The sequence below is a fragment of the Mauremys mutica genome, chromosome 25 (genome assembly GCF_020497125.1).
Source record: "Mauremys mutica isolate MM-2020 ecotype Southern chromosome 25, ASM2049712v1, whole genome shotgun sequence".
Classification (NCBI taxonomy): domain Eukaryota; kingdom Metazoa; phylum Chordata; order Testudines; family Geoemydidae; genus Mauremys; species Mauremys mutica.
The window spans coordinates 15,115,192-15,132,688 of record NC_059096.1 but is presented as its reverse complement, the minus strand read 5'-3'; the positions used below and the strand labels follow the sequence as shown (position 1 = coordinate 15,132,688).

The 17,497-nt window shown below is 64.0% G+C and overlaps 1 protein-coding gene across 2 annotated transcripts in view; it reads right to left on the bottom strand.

Annotated features, from left to right (window-relative positions):
- Window positions 1–14,759, bottom strand: part of ITGA2B (integrin subunit alpha 2b) — a 43,949-nt gene extending 29,190 nt beyond the window's left edge. The window contains exons 1-7 of one of the 2 annotated variants that reach the window (XM_044999761.1): window positions 14,545–14,759; window positions 12,376–12,506; window positions 10,033–10,130; window positions 9,273–9,438; window positions 3,139–3,188; window positions 1,313–1,358; window positions 784–909 (exon numbers count right to left, since the gene is read on the bottom strand). In XM_044999761.1, coding sequence (XP_044855696.1) covers window positions 784–909; window positions 1,313–1,358; window positions 3,139–3,188; window positions 9,273–9,438; window positions 10,033–10,130; window positions 12,376–12,506; window positions 14,545–14,741 — 814 coding nt within the window. In that variant the 5' untranslated portion in view covers window positions 14,742–14,759. The remainder of the gene's footprint in view (window positions 1–783; window positions 910–1,312; window positions 1,359–3,138; window positions 3,189–9,272; window positions 9,439–10,032; window positions 10,131–12,375; window positions 12,507–14,544) is intronic. The other variant, XM_044999762.1, reaches the window with a different exon arrangement.
- Window positions 14,760–17,497: the final 2,738 nt, after the last annotated feature.

Here is a 17,497-nt window from a genome sequence, read left to right as displayed (position 1 = left end):
AGAGCAGGACCAATCCCCAGACAGATTTTTGCCCCCGATCCCTAAGTGGCCCCTCAAGGATTGAACTCACACCCCTGGGGTTAGCAGGCCAATGCTCAAAGCACTGAGCTCCCCATCCCCCCGCTAGCAGGGGGGGTCACCATGGGCACGGCCGGGCTGGGCGAGCCAAGTCTGCTCCGTGTTGCTGCCCCTGGAGCCCGGTTGGTAGTGGGGCAGAGCAGGGCTGGGGGCTGGGAGCCAGGACTCCTGGGTTCTCTCCCCGGCTCTGGGAGGGGAGTGGGGGCTGGTGGGGCAGAGCAGGGGGGGGCTGAGAGCCAGGACTCCTGGGTTCTCTCCCCGGCTCTGGGAGGGGAGTGGGGGCTGGTGGGGCAGAGCAGGGGGGGGCTGAGAGCCAGGACTCCTGGGTTCTCTCCCCGGCTCTGGGAGGGGAGTGGGGGCTGGTGGGGCAGAGCAGGGGGGGGGCTGGGAGCCAGGACTCCTGGGTTCTCTCCCCAGCTCTGGAGGGAAGTGGGGGCTGGTGGGTTAGAGCAGGTGGGGCTGGGAGCCAGGACTCCTGGGTTCTCTCCCCAGCTCTGGAGGGGAGTGGGGGCTGGTGGGGCAGAGCAGGGCTGGGGGCTGGGAGCCAGGACTCCTGGGTTCTCTCCCCGGCTCTGGAGGGAAGTGGGGCCTGGTGCTCAGACCGGGGGCAGTGAGGACCCTGCCAGGGCCCTGCTGGCACCGGGGACAGTCGGTCTCTCCCGGGCCCGGCCACGGGGGCCGGTTGCTGGGGGAGGCTGCGCTCACCTCTGTAGGCGTCATCGTACTCCTGGTACATGTCCTCCGTGACCTGCTCCGGGGCCACGGACCAGAGCAGGGCGCCGCCGGGGGCGTGGGACACCACTGCCGACAGATTGACCGAGTAGATCAGCCCTGGGGGGACACCCAGGCCGCCCGTGAGGGAGGGTGAGAGAAGGAGGGGCCCTGCCCAGCATGGCCGTCCTGCACCCCCACCCCACAGCGTCCCCTTCGCCTGGGGGTCCCACGAGGGGGCAGGCCCCTGCCTGAGAGGGCTGCTCCGAGCTCGAGGGGTTCGAGCTACAGACCCGGGGGGCAGCCTCTGCCAGCCACGATGGGCCACCACGGACGGGTGGGCAGGGTCAGTCCAGCCCCCTGGGCCCAGGCAGGCGCAGCGCCCCCAGCACAGCGGAGGGGGGAGCCTGGGGGCGGTTCTGTCAGCGTTGCCATGGCCTAGGCGATGGCAGCCATGCCAAGGGGCACTGGGCTCCTCCTCCCCCCACACTCCCCAGAGCCCCCCAGGAACCAGAGCCCTTACCCACAAAGTAGTATCCTCCCGGGGCACCCAGCACCAGCCTGCCAGCCTGCAAGGGAACAGGACAGGCCTGAGAGAGTGCCCCACCCAGAGACACCCCCATGGGCACGCAGCCCCCCCACGGACAGGCCCAACGGGCACGCACCCCCCCCACGGGCACCCCCCATGGGCACATGTGTACACCCCCCCCACGCACACACCCCCACGCACACCCCCCCCACAGACAGGCCCAACGGGCACGCACACCCCCCCACGGGCACCCCCCATGGGCAAGCACCCCCCCACGGACAGGCCCAACGGGCACGCACCCCCCCCACGGGCACCCCCCATGGGCAAGCACCCCCCCACGGACAGGCCCAACGGGCACGCACCCCCCCCCCGGGCACCCCCCATGGGCAAGCACCCCCCCACGGACAGGCCCACCGGGCACGCACACCCCCCCCACGGGCACCCCCCATGGGCACGCACCCCCCCCACGCACCCCCCCCACGGACAGGCCCAACGGGCACGCACCCCCCCCCACGGGCACCCCCCATGGGCACATGTGCACACACCCCCCACGCACACACCCCCACGGGCACCCCCCATGGGCACGCATCCCCCCCATGGACAGGCCCAACGGGCACACACACACCCCCACGGGCACCCCCCATGGGCACGCACACACCCCCACGGGCACCCCCCATGGGCACGCATCCCCCCCACGGACAGGCCCAACGGGCACGCACACCCCCCCACGGGCACCCCGGATGGGCACATGTGCACACACACCCCACGCACACACCCCCACGGGCACCCCCCATGGGCACGCACACACCCCCACGGGCACCCCCCATGGGCACGCATCCCCCCCATGGACAGGCCCAACGGGCACGCACACCCCCCCACGGGCACCCCCCATGGGCACGCACCCCCCCCACGCACACCCCCACGGACAGGCCCAACGGGCATGCACCCCCCCCACGGACAGGCCCAACGGGCACGCACCCCCCCCCCACGGGCACCCCCCATGGGCAAGCACCCCCCCACGGACAGGCCCAACGGGCACGCACACCCCCCACGGGCACCCCCCATGGGCACATGTGTACACCCCCCCCACGCACACACCCCCACGCACACACCCCCCACAGACAGGCCCAACGGGCACGCACACCCCCCCACGCACACCCCCCATGGGCACGCACCCCCCCCACGCACACACACCCCACGGACAGGCCCAACGGGCACGCACACCCCCCACGGGCACCCCGCATGGGCACGCACCCCCCCCACAGACAGGCCCAACGGGCACGCACCCCCCCCACGGGCACCCCGGATGGGCACATGTGCACACCCCCCCACGCACCCCCCCCACGGGCACCCCCCATGGGCACGTGCACACCCCCCCATGGACAGGCCCAACGGGCACACACACACCCCCACGGGCACCCCCCATGGGCACGTGCACACCCCCCACGAACACCCCGATGGACAGGCCCAACGGGCACACCCCCCCCCCCATGGGCACCCCCCATGGACACGCACACCCCCCCACGGACAGGCCCAACGGGCATGCAAAACCCCCCCACGGGCACCCCCCATGGCACATGCACACACACCTCCATGGGCACCCCCATGGGCACACACACACACCACCCCGGAGAGGCCCAACGGGCACGCACAGCCCCCCATGGGCTCCTGCGCCCCCCCCACAGGCACCCCCCCATAGGCACATGCGCACACACCCCCATGCGCACACACACTCATGGGCACGTTTCCATGGGCCCTCCCCTAAGACCCCCCACCACCATGGACCTCTGCAGCCCTGGGCGCCCCCGGGCTGTACTCACGTGGGTGACGGTGGCACTGAATCCCACCTGGCAGTACCGCTTGTCGTTGGCTGTGGAGAGGGGCACAAGGCCACGTTAGTGCCACGCTCCTGGGGCAGGGGGAGCTGGGGGATGTTGGGGGGTCGCCCCTGAGGAGTTTGGCTGTGATCTTCGCTGGGCAGAGCCAGCAACCCACTCATCTGCCCTGGGCAGCGGGATGCCAGGTGGCGCAGGGAGCTGGCACCGCCGGTGTCCATCGTGGGTCAGCGCCCTGCAGCCAGCCTCCTCGGCAGGGAATGAGCTGCTGGGCCCACGGGGCAGCCGGACGCCTGGGTTTGGCCTTCCCGGGGTGAATGTAGGGCCCAAAGCGTTGGCAGAGCTCTCCCTGCGTGGGGCCCCGGGGCTGAGTGAGCTGTGGGCACGGAGGGCCTGGGAGTGAGGCTGAAATGGACGACAATGAACGCAGGGGAGGGGAGTGAGGGGCCCCCCCTCCCCCAGGACCCAGCCACCGCTCCCCGGCGAGCTCCCTGGCCTCGGCGCCAGTGAGTGCTGCGAGTGCTAGGCTGGCCCTGGCACTCTGTGCCTCAGTTTCCCCATCTGTATAAGAGAGTGGGGCTACTTCACTGCCAAGGGGCTGAGGGCTCAGCCGGGAAGGTTGGTGCTGACCCAAGCCACGCGATGGGGGAAGCTGGTGGGCACCTGGGCATGGGGGGGAGGGATGGGGGGCTCCTCTCGGGGGGGCTCTGAGAGTCGGCACGAGAGGAGCAGCAGCATCGGCCTTTGGCCTGCCCCCCCCGGGGCTGAGCAGTGGGGGGGGGACTGGCACCGAGGGGGGTGGGAGTCGGGGCGGGGAACCGGCGTGGCTGTAAGGGGAAGGGGGGGCGTCGAGCCAGGTGCCCCCCCGGCCCTGCTCCACGTGCTCAGCCCAGCTGCTGCTGTTCCTGCCCCGCGGGGAGGTCAGGGGGGCTGATGGCGGGGGTCCCCCCCCCGAGTTCCACTAAGGCAGGTGATGGGACGGGGGGGGGGGGTCTGTGCTGCTGCCTCTCGGGGCCGGAGCTGCTGCTTGGGTCTGAACAAGCCTAGTGCAGGCCCCTGACCCCGAGAGCTTTCCTAAAAGACTGTGCGTGCGCACACACCCCTACACACACACACACACACACACACACACACACACACCCCTACACACACCCCTACACACACACACCCCCACCCCCCCACACCCCTACACACACACACACACCCCTACACACACACACACCCACACACGTGCGCACACACCCCTACACACACCCACACACACCCACACACCCCTACACACACACACACACACCCCTACACACACCTACACCCACACACGTGCGCACACACCCCTACACACACACACACACACACACACCCCTACACACACCCCTACACACACACACACACCCCTACACCCCCCACACCCCTACACACACACACACACCCCAACACACACACACACCCACACACGTGCGCACACACCCCTACACACACCCACACACACCTACACACACACCCCTACACACACACACACGTGCGCACACACCCCTACACACACACCACACACACACCTATACACACACTCACACGTGCACACACACACCTACACACACCTACACACACCCACACCCACACCCACACACGTGCGCACACACCCCTACACACACCCACACACACCTACACACACACTCACACGTGCGCACACACACCTACACACACCTACACACACATACACACACCCCTACACACACCCACACCCACACCCACACACGTGCGCACACACCCCTACACACACACACACACCCCTACACACACACACCCCTACACACGTGCGCACACACCCCTACACACACCCACACACCCCTACACACACCCACACCCACACACGTGCGCACACACCCCTACACCTACACACACACACCCCTACACACCCCTACACACACACACACGTGCGCACACACCCCTACACACACACACATGTGCGCACACACCCCTACACACACACACCACACACACACCTATACACACACTCACACGTGCGCACACACACCTACACACACCTACACACACCTACACACACGTGCGCACACACCCCTACACACACACACACCCACACACACCAACACACACACACTCCCGTGCGCACACACACCTACACACACCAACACACACAAACACACACACCCCTACACACACCCACACCCACACCCACACACGTGCGCACACACCCCTACACACACACACACACCCCTACACACACACACCCCTACACACGTGCGCACACACCCCTACACACACACACCCCCCACCCCTACACACCCCTACACACCCACACACACACCCCCCTACACACACACCCACACACCCCTACACACACACACCCACACACACCTACGCACACACTCACACGTGCGCACACACACCTACACACACACACACACCCCTACACACACACACACACACCCCTACACCCACACACCCACTCACACGTGCGCAAACACCCCTACACACACCTACACACACACACCTACACACACACACACCCCTACACACACACACTCACACGTGCACACACACCCCTACACACACACACACACACCTACACTCACATGTGCGCACACACACCTACACACATCTACACATACACTCACACGTGCGCATACACACCTACACACACCGACACACACACCTACACACACCCCTACACGCACACTCACACGTGCACACACACCCCTACACACACACCCCTACACACACACATGCACTCACCCCTACACACACACACACACAGCCCTACACACACACTCACAAGTGCGCACACACACCTACACACACACCCCTACACACACACACACACCTACACTCACATGTGCGCACACACACCTACACACATCTACACACACACTCACACGTGCGCATACACCCCTACACACACCTACACACACCCCTACACGTGCACACACACCCCTACACACACACCCCTACACACACACTCTCACACACACACCCCTACACACACACATGCACTCACCCCTACACACACACTCACACACACCCCTACACACACACTCACACGTGCGCACACACACCCGCACACACACCCCTACACACACACCCCCACACACACACTCACACCTACACACTCACACGTGTGCGCACACACCTACACACACCTACACACACACCTACACACACGCACGTGCACACACACCTACACACACATGCATGCACACACTGACACGTGCGCACACACGCCTACACACACACACTCTCTCTCACGCACACACACACCTACACACACTCGCGCGTGCGCACACACCTACACACGCTCACGCGCGCACACACACACCTACACACACACACTCGCGTGCGCAAACACCCCCACACACACTCGCACATGCTCACACACACCTGCACACACACTCACACACCTGCACACACACTCACGCATGCGCACACACCTACACACACACTGCGCGTGCGCACACACACCTAAACACACACACTCACGTGCACGCACACACACTACACCCCCCACGTGCACACGCACGCACACCTACACCTATACATCTACACACACTCGTGCATGCGCACACACACCTACACACACACACACTCATGCGCACGAACACACACCTACACACACACACTCACGCGCGCGAACACCCCCCCACTCACGTGTGCGCACGCACACCTACACACACTCACGCGTGCACGCACACACGTACACACACACTCATGCATGCACACACACACCTTCACACACAAACTCACGCGTGCGCACACACACCTACACCCACTTGCGCATACACACACACACCTACACAGACACTCGTGCGCACAAACACAACTACACACACACTCATGCACGCACACACACCTACATGTACACACATCTACACACACACTCGCATGCGTGAACACCCCCCACACACACTCACGTGCGCGCACACACACCTACACACACACTCTCACATGCACGTGCACGCATACACACCTACATATACACACCCTACACACACATGCACGCTCACACACACCTACACACACACACGTGCGCGCACACCCACCCACCCATGCGCACACACACACATCTACACACACACACCTACACACACACATCCACGTACACGCATGCACACACACACGCGCACACACACATCTACACACCCACGCACACACAGACCCCTACACACCCACGTGTATGCACACATCTACACACACACACACGTGCGCGCACACCCACCCACCCATGCGCACACACACGCACCTACACACACACAGACCCCTACACACCCGCGCGCACACACACATACCCCCACACGTGTGCTCACACACACACACAGACCCCTACACACCCATGCACACGCACACACATACCCCCACACGTGTGCACACACACACCCACACAGACCCCTACACACCCATGTGCGCGTGCACACATCCACACACACACACACACCCACGCGCGTGCACACACATCTACACACACACACACCCACGCGCACCCACCTACACATACACACTTACACACACACAGATCTACACATGCGCAGACACCTACACCCCCCCCACATGCATGCACACACACATCCCTACACACACACAGACAGACCCCTACACACCCACGTGTGCGCACACACATCCACACACACCCATGCGCGTGCACACACACATCTACACACACACAGACCCCTACACACCCACGCGCACGCACACATCTACACACACACACATCTACACACAGAGACCCCTAGACACACGCGCACACACACAGGCACATGCACACACACGTAAACATACCTACACACACATGCACGCACCCACACTCACGCACACACACACGCACATGTGCACACACACATCCATGCACCCACGCGTGTGCACACACACACATCTACACACACAGACTCCTACACACATGCACCCACACACTCACGTGCGTGCACGCACACAGACACACACCTACACATACACGCGTGTACACACCCACACACCCATGCACACCCACACCCACGCACACAAACACCGACACACACCCATGCACACACACACCCATGCACCCACACAACCATGCGCATGCACACAGAGCCCTACACATACATGCGCGCACACACACACGCACCCGCAAACGCACGCACACACCCCCACACATACATGTGCACACACACACCCCCATGCACCCACATGCACACACACCCATACCCCTACACGCACACATGCGCATACACCCATGCACCCACGCACCCATGCGCGCACACACACACACACACACACACACACACACACACACACACACACACACACACACACACACTGTGCTGAGGCACCAGGAGCTGCTGTTCTCCTGCCCTCCCCTTACCCAGCCTGCCAGGAAAGTGCCCTGGGTGCAGGGACCCCTGACAGCTCCTTGTCCCCTCTCCAATCCCCTAGGGCTGCGCAGGGCAGAGGAGCAGCATCCAGGTCAGGCTCTCCCCGTGGGTGCAGGAGGGGGACGCAGGGGTTAGGGGCAAAGGGGGTGCAGGAGGGGGCAGGTGTCGGGGGGAGGGCGCATGCACAGTGCAGGGGTCAGGGGGTCAGGCGGGAGGTGCAGGGGTAGCAGTGAAGGGGGGGCAGGGGGGGCAGAGGTTGAACGTGAAGGGGGTGCAGGGATTGGGGTGCAGGAGCAGGAGGGAGCCTGGGGAGCTCATGGGGGCCAGGGGCAATGGGGGATGCCACATCCACAGGGAATGCAGATTCGCCCAGGGTGCCATTTTCCCTAAGGCCGGGGGGCCTGAGCTGGTGTGGCCGTGGGGGGGGCATCGGGGGCAGGGAACCAGCGTGGAGCGGGGGGGATGGGTGCAGGGAGCCGGTGTGGCTGCAGGGGAGTGTAGCGTTGGGGGCGGGGAGCTGGCGTGGCCGTGGGGGGGGCGTTGGGGGCAGGGAGCCGGCATGGCCGTGGAGGGGGGGCGTTGGGGGGCCGGCATGGCCGTGGAGGGGGGGGGGCGTTGGGGGCGGGGAGCCGGCATGGCCGTGGAGGGGGGGCGTTGGGGGACCGCCGTGGCCGTGGAGGGCGGGCGTTGGGGGGCCGGCGTGGCCGTGGAGGGGGGGCGTTGGGGGGCCGCCGTGGCCGTGGAGGGGGGGGCGTTGCTCACCGTAGCTCCTCTCCCGGTAGGTGGCCTCCATGTGCTGGCAGCGGCAGGGCGCGTATTCGGCGAAGCGGCTCAGCCCCTCGGTGGCCACGAAGCAGGTGCCCACGGGTGTCTGGGTGGCCTGGGCCGCGCTCTCGAAGGCGTTCCAGTGCTGCAGGGGGGCGCAGGCCTGGCAGGGTGACGGGACACTCAGCGCCACCCACTGCCGCCGGGGTCCCAGCTCCCCACAGCGCTGCCTGCAACCTCCCGGCACTGGGCTGGGCTCCCCCTGCCGCCCCCCACAACAATCCACCAGAGCCACCAGCTCCATCTCCTCTCCCCAAGGGCGGGCCAGACCCGGCACTGAACTGCATCTGCTTCTGGGGCAGAGCGTGGCAGCAGGTTAACAGGACACAATGACTGAGAGCACCAGGAGAAGAACTGGACCCCTCTGCCCCAGGGAGACATGGGCAGCCAAGGCCCCAGCTGAGCACCTCATCTCAGCGCCTCCCCTCTGTCCGTCTGGGACGGGGTCACTCCCTGCCCTCTGGGACACCCCCAGGGGTCTCCCGCCCAGCCCAACCCTGCATAGCTCCCCGAGGCGGCCAGGCGCCAGGCGGTTGCCAGGGTGCACTCTGTGCCTCAGTTTCCCCATCTGAGGGCTCAGCCGGGAAGGTTGGTGCTGACCCAAGCCACGTGATGGGGGAAGCTGGTGGGAGGGGCGTAGGCACCTGGGCATGGGGGGGATGGGGGGGCTCTGAGAGTCGGCGCCCGGGGCACCCACCACAATGTTGCCACCCCAGCTGCTCACGGACGCCCCGAACCACTGGTGAGACTTGTACGTCTTCAGCTGGAGGAATCCCTTGGTCTCGGCCTGGTCCCCTGGGGGCACGGGCAGGTCAGCGCAGGCAAGGGAAAAACCCGGGACCCCCCCAAGGGATCCCCAACCTGCCCCACCTGCCCCCACCTCACCCCTCCGATCCGCAATCCGCCGAACCCCCAACCCCCACCTCACCCCGGGGTCCCTACCCCCGATCCGCAATCCACTGAACCCCCCAACCCCCACCTCACCCCGGGGTCCCTCCCCCTCCCCGATCCACAATCCGCCCCACCCACCCCCACCTCACCCCGGGGTCCCTCCCCCCAATCCGCAATCCACCGAACCCCCAACCCCCACCTCACCCCGGGGTCCCTCCCCCTCCCCAATCCGCAATCCACTGAACCCCCCAACCCCCACCTCACCCCGGGTCCCTCCCCCACCCCGATCCACAACCCACTGAACCCCCTCAACCCCCACCACACCCCGGGGTCCCTCCTCCTCCCCGATCCACAACCCACTGAACCCCCCAACCCACACCTCACCCCAGGGTCCCTCCCCCTCCCCGATCCACAATCCACCGAACCCCCCAACCCCCACCTCACCCCGGGGTCCCTCCCCCTCCCCGATCCACAACCCACTGAACCCCCCAACCCCCACCTCACCCCGGGGTCCCTCCCCCCAATCCGCAATCCACCGAACCCCCAACCCCCACCTCACCCCGGGGTCCCTCCCCCTCCCCCATCCGCCATCCACTGAACCCCCCAACCCCCACCTCACCCCGGGGTCCCTCCCCCTCCCCGATCCACAACCCACTGAACCCCCTCAACCCCCACCTCACCCCGGGGTCCCTCCCCCTCCCTGATCCGCAATCCACTGAACCCCCAACCCCCACCTCACCCCGAGGTCCCTACCCCCCGACCCCCAATCCACTGAACCCCCCAACCCCCACCTCACCTCACGGTCCCTCCCCCTCCCCGATCCGCAATCCACTGAACCCCCCCAACCCCCTCCCCAATCCGCAATCCGCCCCACCCACCCCCACCTCACCCCGGGGTCCCTCCCCCTCCCCGATCCACAATCCACCGAACCCCCCAACCCCCACCTCACCCCGGGGTCCCTCCCCCTCCCCGATCCACAATCCGCCCCACCCACCCCCACCTCACCCCGGGGTCCCTCCCCCCAATCCGCAATCCACCGAACCCCCAACCCCCACCTCACCCCGGGGTCCCTCCCCCTCCCCAATCCGCAATCCACTGAACCCCCCAACCCCCACCTCACCCCGGGGTCCCTCCCCCTCCCCGATCCACAACCCACTGAACCCCCTCAACCCCCACCTCACCCCGGGGTCCCTCCTCCTCCCCGATCCACAACCCACTGAACCCCCCAACCCCCACCTCACCCCGAGGTCCCTACCCCCCGATCCGCAATCCACTGAACCCCCCAACCCACACCTCACCCCAGGGTCCCTCCCCCTCCCCGATCCGCAATCCACTGAACCCCCCCAACCCCCTCCCCGATCCGCAATCCGCCCCACCCACCCCCACCTCACCCCGGGGTCCCTCCGCCTCCCCGATCCACAATCCACCGAACCCCCCAACCCCCACCTCACCCCGGGGTCCCTCCCCCTCCCTGATCCGCAATCCCCCCCACCCACCCCCACCTCACCCCGGAGTCCCTCCCCCTCCCCGATCCGCAATCTGCCAAACCCCCCCAACCCCCACCTCACCCCGGGGTCCCTCCTCCTCCGCGATCCGCAATCCACCGAACCCCCCAACCCCCACCTCACCCCGGGGTCCCTCCCGCCCGATCCACAATCTGCCAAACCCTCCCAACCCCCACCTCACCCTGGGGTCTCTCCCCCTCCCCGATCCACACTCCGCCCCACCCACCCCCACCTCACCCCGGGGTCCCTGATCCGCAATCCACCGAACCCCCCAACCCCCACCGAACCCCAGAGTCACTACCCCCCCGATCCAAAACCCACCTCACCCACCCTGCCCCCACCTCACTCCGGGGTCCCTACTCCCTTGGGACCCAGAACCTGCCGCTCCCACCCCCCCCCCATCACCCTGGAGTTCCCTACCCTTCTGATCCACAACATACCCCCCCATCCACAACCCACCCCCACCCATCCCCACCTCACCCCAGAGTCCCTCCCCCCCCATCCAAAACCCACCCCACCAAGCCTGCACCCACATCATCCAGGGGTCCCTACCCGCCCCTGCGAGCCCCACCTTCCCCCCAGCCTCCCTCTGCCCCACAGCAGCTAACCCCAAGCTGCCCCTCAGCTGGCTCTGGCTCACTCACCTTTGGGATCAAACTCGATGCTGCTGCAGCGGGTCCTGCCAGGCGCCCAGGGGCACAAGTACACGGCTCCGGCCTCCACCACGCCAGGCTGCGAGGTGTTGGCCCGGGGTGCACCCACCACCACACTCATGCTATGGGCACAGGGGGAGGCTGTCAGGGCAGGGCCCCTGGTGCGGGTGGGAGCACACTGGGCTCCGGGGGCCTGGATGGAGGGTGGCTTTGGGGTGCCAGCTGGCCCGGCTCCTCATCCTGCAGCTCTCCCCCCACCTAGATCCCGGCACCTTCGGTCTCAGAGCCCCACGGAGCCCCCACTGCAATGCAGCCCCCTCTGGGATGGGACTTGGCTGCTGGCTGACAGAGCAATGCAGCGCCACCTGGTGGTTGGCACAGGAAGGGGCATTGGCAACGGGGCCCAGGCCCAGCTCCTCAGGAGTCAGGGGCCTGATCCACTGGGTCTGTGTCTGCAGCAGCATCTGGGCAATGCCCACGGGTGCCTGGCACAGACGCTGTGGGGGCCCTGCCAGTCTGCCCCCTGCCCAGGAGTGTGACATGGCGTGGGAGGGAGAGCACAGCCGCCTGCCCGCTCTGAGCCTGGTGCCCCCAGGGACCCCCCCACCCCCGGGCACAGGGTCAGCCCACTGCTTCACCCCACTGCAGACCCAGTGCCGCCCTCGCCTGCCCTCCCCCACAGCACCCCCCAGAAAGGGGGCTGGGCCATCCCCTGGGCAGCCCCATGGTGGATGGAGCCAGGAGCCCTGGCTTTGCCCGGAGCCCGGCCTCGTGGTGCCCCAGAGGGCTGGTGGGGCCAAGCCATTCATAGTGTCACCCCTTGGATTGTCCCATCTGCCCCGTCACCCCCTCACGGCCGGGCCGGCTTCTGTCACCTCCCAGGAGCCTCCTTGGCCCCCGATCTCCCCGTCGGTGCCCCATGGCTGGGAACAGCCCCAGGGACACCTGACACCTCCCAGGCTGCTGGGCCACTGAGCAAACTGCCCCGGGGTCCCTGCTGTGAGGCCAGCGAGCCCTTGTCAGCCGTGTGCGTGGCAGGAGGGACAGGGCAGGGGGCTTAGTGTTAGACACACGTACGCACACACACAACACACAGGGCCGGCTCTAGGCACCAGCCCTCCAAGCATGTGCTTGGGGCGGCACTTTCTAAAGGGTGGCAACCCCCCCCCCACCTTTTTTTTTTGTTGCTTGGGGTGGTAAAAAGCCACTCGCCCTGTCAGCGCACGAGCCGGGATCCGCGCCCCTGCCCAGCCCACTCGGGCGGGGAAACGCCGCGCCGCCCTGGGGAGACTCAGCAGGACCCCTCCTCCCTCCCTGCCTCCGGGAGCCCCTCTCGCCGCCGCCGCCGCAGCCCACACTCAGCTCCAGGGCCCGGGCTGCGGCTCCCGGAGTGTGTGAGGAGTGGGCTGGGCAGGGGGCGCGGATCCCTCCAGGGCTCAGCCGCCGTGTGCTGGTAGCGGATCCCACGTTTGGGGGTGGGGAGCTTAGTGCTGGAGCTGCAGGGGGTGTGTGTGGGGGAGAGAGAGACCAGTGCTGGGGTGGCGGGGGGGGGGCACTGGTGGGCGGGAAGGAGCCCAGGGCTGGGGGGGGGCAGCCAACATTTTTTTTGCTTGGGGCGGCAAAAAACCTAGAGCCGGCCCTGACAACACGTGTGTGCACACGTGTGCATCACACCCCATGTGTGTGTACACATCACATGCACATGTGCGCGCAAACACACACAGAGGCAGCAGCGCTGCTGGGCCACACTGTAGGAGAATTTCACCGCCCTGAAAGGCAGGAGAAACCCCTGGGGGGGCTGGTTTGTGCACTTGCAGTTTGCCAGCTTGCTGGGGAAGGCTGGCGCCTGGGGGAGTGTGGCCACGATCCTGGGGGCAGAGCACTGGGGCCAGGGAGCAGGAGGGAGGGGAGGGGAGCGATAGATTGAACTAGTTTTCCCCTTAGACCTGCTTCCCGGGGATCTTACTGGCCAGCTCCCTGAGTTGGCTGAAGTGCCCTCGTGTCTGTATCGTGCTGTTTGCACCTCACCTGCCTTCTGCCTTCAGACTCACCCCCGTCACACTCGAACCCAGGACAGCCTCTGCCCCGCTCACTTCTCCCTGTTCTGAACTAAAAACTTGTCTCCAATCCACCCCACCCCCCCGACCCCCCATCACCTACCCGCCCTTACTGCCCTGGAAGAAGTCCATGGCGAAGCCGAAGTAGCTGTGGTTGGGCCCAGTGTAGATGGTGGGATGGTCCGAGTGCAAGTTGAAGGCCCGCGCTGGCCACGGCCCTGGGGGCGCCAGCAGCACCTGGAGCCAGCACCAGAGCCAGAGGGGAGGCAGCGGCAGCCACGGTCCCTGGGCTCCAGCCATCGTCCTGGCGTCCCTCCTCCTCTGCCTCACGGGGCTCGAACGCGCCAGGCAGGCCACTGCGAACGGCCCAGCCTGGCTGACGCGGTTCCGTCCCGTCAGACCCGCCCACCAGCAGGTCCTTATCAGAGGGGATGCAGCCGCTTCTGGTGGGGCCTGGGCTCAGCCGTGGCTGCCCAGAGGGGCCGGGGGAGCTGCCAGCTCCGGCCCTGCCAGGGCCCAGGGGGGTGGAATTGGGTGGAAAGGCCCAATGGCTTAGAGAGGAGACCAATGAGGGGACATGGTATGAGTCCAGGGGACAGCGAGCAATTTCCTGGTGCAAGTGCTGGAGGAACCAACGCGGGGCAGAGTTCTGCTTGACCTGCTGCTCACAAACCAGGAAGAAGCAGTAGGGGAAGCAAAAGTGGATGGGACCCTGGGCAGCAGATGGTCGAGTTCAGGATCCTGACACAAGGAAGAAAGGAGAGCAGCAGAACACAGACCCTGGACTTCAGCAAAGCAGACTGTGACTCCCCCAGGGAGCTGATGAGCAGGATCCCCTGGGAAAATAACATGAGGGGGAAGGAGTCCAGGAGAGCTGGCTGCATTGTAAAGAAGCCTTATTGAGGGCACAGGAACAAACCATCCCAAATAGCAAATACGGCAGGCGACCAGCTTGGCTTAACAGTGAAATCTTCAGTGAGCCTAAACACAAAAAAGAAGCTTACAAGAAGTGGAAGATTGGACAAATAACCAGGGAGGAGTATAAAAGTATTGTTCAGGCATGCAGGTGTGAAATCAGGAAGGCCAAATCACACTTGGAGTTGCAGCTAGCCGGAGATGTTAGGAGTAACAAGAAGGGTTTCTTTAGGTATGTTAGCAACAGGAAGAAAGTCAAGGAAAGTGTGGGCCCCTTGCTGAATGAGGGAGGCAACCTTGTGACGGAGGATGTGGAGAAAGCTAGTGTACTCAATGCTTTTTTTGCCTCTGTCTTCACAAACAAGGTCAGCTCCCAGGCAGCTGCACTGGGCAGCACAGCATGGGGAGGAGGTGAGCAGCCCTCTGTGGAGAGAGAAGTGGTTCAGGACTAGGGTGACCACACCGCAAGTGTGAAAAATCAGGACAGGGTGTAGGGGGTAATAGGAGCCTATATAAAAAAAGACACAAAAATCGGGACTGTCCCTATAAAATCGGGACATCTGGTCACCCTATTCAGGACTATTTAGCAAAGCTGGACGAGCACAAGTCCATGGGGCCGGATGCCCTGCATCCGAGGGTGCTAAAGAAGTTGGCAGATGTGATTGCAGAGCCATTGGCCATTATCTTTGAAAACTCATGGCGATTGGGGTGGTCCCGGATGACTGGAAAAAGGCTAATGTAGTGCCCATCTTTAAAAAAGGGAAGAAGGAGGATCCAGGGAACTACAGGCCAGTCAGCCTCACCTCAGTCCCTGGAAAAATCATGGAGCAGGTCCTCAAGGAATCAATTCTGAAGCACTTAGAGGAGAGGAAAGCGATCAGAACAGTCAGCTTGGATTCACCAAGGGCAAGTCATGCCTGACCAACCTAATTGCCTTCTATGAGGAAATAACTTGGTCTGTGGATGAAGGGAAAGCAGTGGACGTGTTATTCCTTGACTTTAGCAAAGCTTTTGATATGGTCTCCCACCGTATTCTTGCCAGCAAGTTAAAGGGCTGGATGAATGGACTATAAGGTGGATAGAAAGCAGGCTAGATCATCGGGCTCAACGGGTAGTGATCAATGGCTCCATGTCTAGCTGGCAGCCAGTATCAAGCAGAGTGCCCCAAGGGTCGGTCCTGGGGCCAGTTTTGTTCAATATCTTCATTAACGATCTGGAGGATGGTGTGGACTGTACCCTCAGCAAGTTTGCAGATGACACTAAACTGGGAGGAGTGGTTGATACGCTGGAGGGTAGGGATAGGATACAGAGGGACCTAGACAAATTAGAGGATTGAGCCAAAAGAAATCAGATGAGGTTCAACAAGGACAAGAGCAGAGTCCTGCACTTAGGACGGAAGAATCCCATGCACTGCTACAGACTGGCTAGGCAGCAGTTCTGCAGAAAAGGACCTAGGGGTTACAGTGGACGAGAAGCTGGATATGAGTCAGCAGTGTGCCCTTGTTGCCAAGAAGGCTAACGGCATTTTGGGCTGTATAAGTAGGGGCATTGCCAGCAGATCGAGGGATGTGATCATTCCCGTCTATTCGACCTTGGTAAGGCCTCATCTGGAGTACTGTGTCCAGTTTTGGGCCCCACACTACAAGAAGGATGTGGAAAAATTGGAAAGAGTCCAACGGAGGGCAACAAAAATGATTAGGGGACTGGAGCACATGACTTATGAGGAGAGGCTGAGGGAACTGGGATTGTTTAGTCTGCAGAAGAGAAGAATGAGGGGGGATTTGATAGCTGCTTTCAACTACCTGAAAGGGGGTTCCAAAGAGGATGGATCTAGACTGTTCTCAGTGGTACCAGATGACAGATCAAGGAGTAATGGTCTCAAGTTGCAGTGCGGGAGGTCTAGGTTGGATATTAGGAAAAACTTTTTCACTAGTAGGGTGGTGAAGCACTGGAATGGGTTACCTAGGGAGGTGGTTTTTAAGGTCAGGCCTGACAAAGCCCTGGCTGGGATGATTTAGTTGGGGATTGGTCCTGCTCTGAGCAGGGGGTTGGACTAGAACCTCCTGAGGTCCCTTCCAACCCTGAGATTCTATGATTCTATGATTCAAGTGAAATTACAAGGGGGAAAATACTCAAACATG